This window comes from Vicia villosa, linkage group LG5 (genome assembly GCF_029867415.1).
Source record: "Vicia villosa cultivar HV-30 ecotype Madison, WI linkage group LG5, Vvil1.0, whole genome shotgun sequence".
Taxonomy (NCBI): Eukaryota; Viridiplantae; Streptophyta; class Magnoliopsida; order Fabales; family Fabaceae; genus Vicia; species Vicia villosa.
In genome coordinates this window covers 171,797,968-171,806,637 of record NC_081184.1, presented here as the reverse complement: position 1 = coordinate 171,806,637, position 8,670 = coordinate 171,797,968, and the positions used below count along the sequence as shown (strand labels likewise).

The following is an 8,670-nucleotide window of genomic DNA, read 5'->3' as shown; positions in this document are numbered from 1 at the left end:
GAAGATCTTAATTTTAAACCACCATTTCAAAATATTTCTATACTTCAAAACTTCTGCGTTTTTTCGGAAGTGTACTTCCGAAAAAATGGGATTTCGAAAATGCATTTCCAAATTCTGAAAAAAATTTTAAAAAAAAATTATTTCGAAAATGCATTTCCGAAGTAAAGGTATTTAGGGGTTTTCGCTGGAGGTCAGCCCCTATAGGGAGGTGAAGAAAGAAGTTCTCTAAAACGAAAGAGAAATTTAGGATCGGCCATGAATTCTTTACCATTATAATTACAGTACCACACATTTGACGCACTATAAATTATCTTCAAACAATCATCATTTCTAATTTAAGTTCAATTAGCCAGCATCAGCAAATGTTTCACACATGTAGTAGTAATCCAACCGCTAATAGAAAGTAGTATAAATTAAGAAGCAAAATAAGCTTAACCAACCGTAATAATAAAATTTGATAAATATAGTGCTACATTAAAACAAAACAAAAAATCTAGTAGATATTCTACTACCAAACATAAAATATCCATGACATAAATAAACATAAAGACATTAATGGTAACACATTAATAATGATATGAAGCTAGTACTAGTAATAAATCAACGGTGGTGATGAGGGCAGAAAGTGATCAAATAGTTAGCACCGGTGCAAGTAGCAATACTGGTGGGGTCATCATAGGCATAAGAGTAGGCTTTTGGGCAAGCAGTTTTGAAGATTCTAGAATAAGCAGTGGGCTTACAGGCCTGTGGGCTTCCAAAGCTACCAGTACAGCAATACCTAGGCGAGTTAAAAGCAGAACAAGCACTCTTACAAGCCACCACGCGCTTATCACGTGACCTCACTTGCAACCCCACCGGACACATCAAGTTCAGATCACTCACACAACCGGCGTTGCTACATTTTCCAGATCCCTTCATCGGAGTAATGGAAATCGGCAAGTTGTAACCGTCGACGAGACTCACGTCGTAGAAATCCATATCCTTTCCGAGTGTGAACTCAGCGAGTGTGGCAGGTGGTGCTCCGCCGATTCCGTTGCAGAAGAGAGATCCGCCGCAGTCTCCGGTGGCGCAGTGACCGTGGCCGGATGCGTCGAAGGTGCAACCGTGACGGCCCCAGAAACGGCCTGACCAGAGAGGTGGGACTTGGAGAGAATAGGCTTTGTTTGGTGCGAGGTAGAAGCCGCCGCGGGCTAGAATGGGCTTTCCGGCACCGGGTTGGATGGCTGGCCATACTGGATGGGGACATTTGTTGGAAAATGTTACTGTTGCTGCTGATATCTTCGGTACTGTTAAATTTAAACAAAAACAGCAAAAGAGTAGGTCATAATGTCATGATATATAATAAATGTATCATTTATTGATTTTCATTTTCATTAAAAAAAAAAAGAAAAAAATGAAATACTAAAGAGTTTTATAATGGGAAAGTGTGAGTGGAAATGAGATGAGTTTTGAATACCTGAGAGGTGAGAGATGAGAAAAGTGGTGAAGAGAGTGATGAGGATGGGTTTCAACATTGAGGCCATTGATGAAATGCTATTGATGAGTTTTTTTTTCTATGCCTCTTATGCGGTAATGTAGACTGTGTTTGAATATAGCGACAAAAGGTAAAAGTTAAAGTGAGGATAAAATGGGGTTTTTTGGGGCTTAATTGGTGCGAGAAACTGTACTGGTGAGTAATAAAGTGGTTTCCAGTGCTAGCAACGGGCATTTGTTTGTTAGAGAATTCACATGAATTTGGCAAAGGCATTGGCGTATTTAGGTTTAGGTTAAGTTTTGAGGTGGTGCTCAAGTCCCAAGGATAGTAAGAAAAGTGTCAGAGAGCGCGTGAGGGAGTGGGGGAAAGAAAGAGTTGTCGCATTACAGAACAAGAAAAGAAACATAAATCAAATGGGATACAGTACACTACTGTACCATACAAATTTTACAAATTTCAAATAAGAATCTCTCTGGCCGGATTGCACCACTCAGAATTAAATTGAGAATGAAGTCTTGAATTTTAGAAAAAAAAACTATTTTCTTGAAAATATCTCCATCCAATCCATAAGACGTAGCTACAGGTACTCGATAAAATTTCATTTTTGTTTATGATTTTCGGAGGGAAATCTCCAAAAAGACTTTTTTTAATTTTACATGGAATTCTTCCGCAAATATATTTACGAAACTTTTTAAAAAACACTAAATAAAACTTTCGTAAATATATTTATGAAATAATTTAACGTTAAATAAAAAATTATTTATAAATAGGGTTGTTATCGGTCCGGTCCGGATATTTGTTATTCCGAGAATCGGACTGAAATAGTAATCGGGTAAATCTGGATCGGATCGAAACAGTGATGAATCAATTTTTTGGACCGAAATCGGACCGTTACTTCGGATATCCAATAAAAATTAACCTATGCAACATTGCATAGGATAAGGGCAATTAATAAACTATTTCTTTTCATATAAATTATCATATTAATTATTTTTCTGTTGAAAAATAATCTTTTATATTTTCTCTCTCCTACCCAATTAATTGGATGAACATAAATAAATATAAATATGGTAATTTATATTTCAAAAAGTGTTGTATTAATTGTCTCTTATCCTATGCAAGGTTGCATAGGTAATAAGTATTCATTTTTGGTATCGGATAAAAAAATTATTCATTTCCGACCCGAGTAACATTTCGGCCGGTCCATTGGTCCGGTTCTATCGATCCGGTTTCCGGTCCGATTCTCGAATCCAGAGGTCCAATAACAGTCCTACTTACAAAACAGATGACATTTTTAAAAACACAAATGTTGGGTGAAAGATCCAATAAGATAGAATGGGATAATCTCATTTTCTTTCTTCTCCGTTACTTTTATTTATTATTTTCCTTTTCACTTCTTTTGTTTCTTTTACTTTTTCTTTCTTTTCTTTCTTCAGTTTTTCTTTTCACCTCTCTTTTTAATTTTTTTATTAATATATTTTTGCACCTCTAATTCAATTTCCCATTCACAATCTTTGGCGTAATAAAATTACTAGTCATCCTATTTACTGATCTCTGATTTCCACCGATCACATTAATTCATAACTTCCTTCATTCTACACTTTCATATGTTTTTTTGTTTGTTGATTTCGATCGAAGTGTTGGAGTTAGAGTTTCCCTCAACTCCTCTTCTGTTACTTCTATTTCTTCTTCAGTTGCATTCTTTGATCCAGATTTTGTTCCTACCTCATAGTTTTCGCCGGCGGCAAAGGCACCAAATTTCTTCCCCCCTCCTCTTTAGGCGTAGGAGACTATTTTTTATTATTACTATTATTATTAGCTATTAATTTGGGAATCAAAGATTTTTTATATAGAAATACAGAAATGTGAGAATTAGAGTAATAAAATAAGTGAAATATTTGTTAGATTTTTGTATGGATAATTATTCAATTTTTTATTTGAACATAAAATTAAAAAAATTACTTTACATAAAAAATTAAACTTAAAGAGCACAACAGAAAGAATTCCTTATAACAATGCATTTATTTTTAAATATTTATATTACTGTTCTGTATCTTAAATTAATTTTGTATATCAATTCTTTATTATTATTATTATTGGCTATCAATTTGAGAATTAAATATTTTCTATATAAAAAAATAAGAATTAGAGTAATAAAATATAATAGTAGTTATTGAATATATTATTATTATTATTATTATTATTATTATTATTATTATTATTATTATTATTATTATTATTATTATTATTATTTACTAGCATCCAGACCGGCACTCACGTGTCCGTCTGTCCACTTTCTTCGATGTGCAAGTGGGTAAAAATATAAAAGTATTTTTATGTATCGATATTATTTTTATTTAATTATTTATAAAATAATAAAATGAAAATAAAATAAAAATTGTCATATAACAGTTAGTGAAAAGAGGTTGAAGTTAAAAAAAATTGAAAAGGATATAACTGAAAGGAAAATAAGCTACACCAAAACCATGTTTTGTTTTTATATATTGTTATAGATAATATTGGTAATTATATATTATATTATTATTTGTTCGATATGAGCGGAACTAGCCAACAACGAACAATTTGATCTTCGATGACAGTTGAGAAAAAAAGGGTTGTATCTGCAAGATATTTCGATGTCAAAGTAAGAGAAAACAAATGTACAATAGAAAGTATGAAGTTTTTTGGCAACATTTGAATTACCTTGTCCTCTAGGCGTAAAGGGCTATTTATAATGTTCTCCTCGATTGGATCAGGCTATATTTTTGGGCCTGAGCATAATTTAGGACCCAAAATAATGTAGATCGTTGAATAGGTCTTAGTTCATCCTAGCAGAGGGAACTAGCCGTTGGCGAGGACGAACATGCTCGGATGAACTTAAGTTACTGGGGAGCCAATGTTAGTTATATTCGACGGATGGTCAAGAGGACAAATTTGTCATTGTCTTGTTAAAAGAAGTGGGTTAATGTTTATTGGGCCGCTGCTGCATAGGAGTGGATTGGACAAATTGGACTAGTCGTGAACATTATTATTATTATTATTTTCTTTTTTACTATTATTAGTTAAATATTATATTATCACATACTATTTATATTATTATTATTATTATTATTATTAATTATTAATGATAGCTGAATATTGTGGCTGAATATATAATAATAATAATAATAATATTAATTTTATTATAATTATTATTTATTTTTAATGTAGGATCAAAATAGGATCAATTTTTTTAAGAGTTAATATCATGATAATATGTGATTAAGATTGCCTTTATAAATTTATATTAAGTTTGTAAAATAAGATTAAGATAAAATTAAAATTAAAATATAAATTAAATTAGATTAGGTTAGATATTAATTAGATTAGATTAAATTAAATATGTATTAATATTAGATAATTTCAAATAGAGTTGATGGTTTTGGAACCACCGCTAGAGTTGTTGTGCTGGCAGGTACAAATAGAGTTGATGTATTAGACAAAGCCTTGCTTAGGCCTGGCCGTTTTGATCGCCATATTACAGTCGATGAACCCGATATCAAAGGTCGTGACCAGATATTTCAGATTTACTTGGAAAGGATCAAACTTGACCACAAGCCTTTATATTATTCACAAAGGCTTGCATCCCTTACTCCAGGGTTTGTTGGAGCAGACATTCCTAATGTTTGCAATGAAGCTGCTCTGATTGCTGCAAGGGCTGAAGAATCACATGTTACAATGAATCATTTCGAGGAAGCTATTGATAGGATCATTGGTGGCTTGGAGAAGAAGAACAAAGTAATAAGTAAGTTGCAAAGGCGTACTATTGCTTACCATGAAGCAGGTCATGCTGTTGTAGGTTGGTTCTTGGAACATACTGAGCCATTGTTGAAAGTAACTATTATTCACCGCGGAACATCGACTCTTGGGTTTGCTCAGTATATTCCAAATAAGAACCTTCTCGTGATAAAGGAGCAGTTTTACGATAGGACTTGTATGACACTTGGTGGCCGAGCTGCCGAAAAGGTACTTATTAGGACAATCTCCACAGGAGCACAAGATGACTTGGAGAAAGTCACCAAGATGACATATGATCAAGTAGCTGTTTATGGTTTCAGTGAAAAAGTGGGCCTCCTTTCTTTCCCTCAAAAAGAGGACTCGTATGAGATGTCTAAACCATACAGCAGCAAAATGGGTGCAATCATTGATTCTGAAGTGCAAGAATGGGTGGACAAGGCATATGAATGCACAATAAAACTCATAAAGGAGCACAAGGAGAAAGTAGCTGAAATAGCAGAGTTGCTGCTAGAAAAAGAAGTACTTCACCAAGATGACTTACTTCAAGTCTTGGGTGAGCGACCATTCAAGAGTGCTGAAGTCAGTAATTATGATAGATTTAAGCTAGGATTTCATGATGAGGAGAAGGTGGTAGAAACCAAGGTGGTTCTCTCATAGTTGAATAAGTTCCTGTTCATTATATTTTTGTTACTACTGTACATGAATTGGGGGTGTTAGTAATACCATAAATGTGATAGATTGATGATACGATAAAAAGTGCATTTAAAAGAGAAGTAAAACATGATTTCATTTCATTCATGTTGTCAAACGTATGTTACTAGTTTAATAGCATGTGACATTCATTGGTATCAGTTTGTCATTGATATTTTGTTGGTTTTCTTTTTTTACACCTCAATTGTACCTTATGTGAAAAAGGTTTCAATTTTGGCAAATTAAAGCTATTTAAAGGTTAAAGTATTTAATTATGAGGGATACTATCATGATTCAAGATACTATGAGTATGCTAGTGACCTCATGATTTATTATTTGTGGTGAATTCTTATCTACCCAACTCAAAAAGTTGGGAAAAGTTACCTTCTGTATAAAGTTACCTTCATTATTTATTCTTTCAGATGTTTGTTTTATCTGCTTCATCAAGGATTATGAGAAAAATTATTTTAATTACTTGTCATTAAATGATTTGAGCTATTTTAAATTGATCTTATTTTTATTTTATTTTATAATTTTAAAATTGTTTTTTAGACCTCTAATTTTGTTATTGGCCTACTTCACTCCATTTTTATACAAATCATCTTTCACAATTTGTAACAAGGTAATTACCTATGAATTTAATATTTTAAGATTAGATTCAGGTTGGACCCTTGTTCAAACCGGTTATAAATAAATAAATATTTTTTTAGGGTTAAATAAATTTTTGGTCCCTCTAAATATCTCAGTCCACACTTTTGGTCCCTCCTGTCAACGCCCGTTAACAGAAGCTGATGTGGCACGCCATGTGGCAATGTCATCATGACCAGATGCTGACGTGTCATGACACGTGGCTAAGGTCAATGATCCGCTGTCGCACGCGGGTCAAAAACGAGTTAATTTGTAAAACTGTAGTAACGACGGTAACGGTAACTCGAGTATCGTCTCTCAAGGATTCCTATTCTTATTAACCAATGTAAAATCGAATTTGGGGGGGGAGTTGGTTCAGTTTCGAATTACAGAAAAAAATGCTTAAAATAAGTGATTCTGAAAATAAGCTGTTTTGAAAATAAGTGATTATAGGATAAGCCAATCTACCGATTCAGTTCCTACCAATCATCGAATAATTTTACTATCCTAAGCGGATTCCATTCCTGTTCGATTATAACATCAATCAACAAGCGCGACAACATTATCAGAATTATATTTCCCGTTTGTCGAATTAAGCATTCGGTTAAGCATACAGCGGATTAACGATTAAGCAACGATAAACCGCAAATAAATTGGAAAGCATAAATCAATCGAACCAAACAATCTACTCTACGAATAATCAGATTAAGCAAATGATAAACACAAAGTAGAATTGAAGGATTTGGAATTATAATGCAAAATCATATTAATCTCATAGTTTTGGAACCTGAATACGGAAGATTAACTCGAAAGGATTAGTTCGCCATGGATCAATTCGTACAAGCCCTGTTTAAAATTCGTGAATGGAAGATCCCTGCTACAGTCCGCGGCTGCCTAACCTAAGGGGAAAGAGAATGACCCGTTTTACAATCCAACTGGGTCAAACATACGACCCAGGCCCAAAACCAATTGACCCGAAACTTAACTAAAACTAGTGCTGCAACTTCAACGAATATTCTGGCCCTTCTACAGTCCGATTCTGACTTCGACTCAAACATAAGAATTGTAGCTCTTTCTCTTAGCTTTCCGGCGATTATTAGAACGCCTCAATCGGACTCTTGGAACTCCAGATATGATCGTTTCCGTGCAGACTGTTATTTCTGAAAAATTAATACGAAAAACAAATAAGTGCAAAAATAAAATAAAATATAAAAACATATTAAAACATAAAAATAAATAAAACAAACCGAAGAAATGCTTGAGTACAAACATGGAAGAACGTGCATTAAAATGCACTGATCAAATTCCCCCACACTTGAACTTTTGCACTCCGAGCAAAATGAAAAGAAAGCAGAAAAACATCAACAGTTACTCATCCTAGGCTACAGATCTTCTTCGGGTGAGTTTGCATCGACAGGTACTAATCTTGCACACTAAGGACATTGTAAGAACACTAACCACAGATATGCAGACATAAGGCTCCTAAATACACAAATCAATTCAAATTATATTATTATACCATAGCCTAACTTACTCATCCTTTTTGCTCTTTTTCATTCAGGCGCAATCACATTAAGCCCGTTATCTCCACACACTTATAGCAGGACAACCGGTTAGTGATTCTGATCCTTTTGCACGGGGTTCCGGTACTTGCGTGGCATAACCCTTTGCTTACTCAGATGTAGTTGCGGGGGATCGGACCGTAATCCTCCCTACCAAGTTCAGCACCAGAAACCGCTGAACCAACTAACAAAGAGTTTTGAAAACTTTTTTTTTTTTTTGAAATTACACAACCGTTGGGTTAAGTGACCGGGTGAGGATCACAAAACTTAGAAGGTGTATTACGTTTTTCTTTTCTCTTTTTTCTTTTCTTTTCGGAACATTCACTTATATTCATCGGCTTCCTGCGTAAAGTGTGTGAGAGATGGTGCCGACTGCTGAAATAAACTACTCAAGAGCTGTCAAAGAATGAGAAATTAAGGCTAAAACATAATAACAAATTCAAATCAATTTCCGTATGCAGGAGACTTACGGTGTTAGAACGATACCGATCTTGTGAACTTTTCCCAAGTCTCCGCAAACCCGACTCAAATCAGTGTGTA

General features: G+C 34.1%; 2 protein-coding genes across 2 annotated transcripts; one reads left to right on the top strand and one right to left on the bottom strand.

The window, feature by feature from the left end:
* Positions 1 to 413: 413 nt before the first annotated feature.
* LOC131608219 (thaumatin-like protein) lies at positions 414 to 1,772 on the bottom strand. Its single transcript, XM_058880139.1, has 2 exons — positions 1,457 to 1,772; positions 414 to 1,286 (listed from the first exon to the last, which is right to left on the bottom strand). The coding sequence occupies exons 1-2, from the start codon at positions 1,521 to 1,523 to the stop codon at positions 601 to 603; spliced, it is 753 nt and encodes a 250-aa protein (XP_058736122.1). The 5' UTR covers positions 1,524 to 1,772; the 3' UTR covers positions 414 to 600.
* A 2,295-nt stretch (positions 1,773 to 4,067) lies between these two features.
* On the top strand, positions 4,068 to 5,908 carry LOC131606028 (ATP-dependent zinc metalloprotease FTSH 3, mitochondrial-like). Its single transcript, XM_058878314.1, has 2 exons — positions 4,068 to 4,118; positions 4,871 to 5,908. The coding sequence occupies exons 1-2, from the start codon at positions 4,068 to 4,070 to the stop codon at positions 5,906 to 5,908; spliced, it is 1,089 nt and encodes a 362-aa protein (XP_058734297.1).
* Positions 5,909 to 8,670: the final 2,762 nt, after the last annotated feature.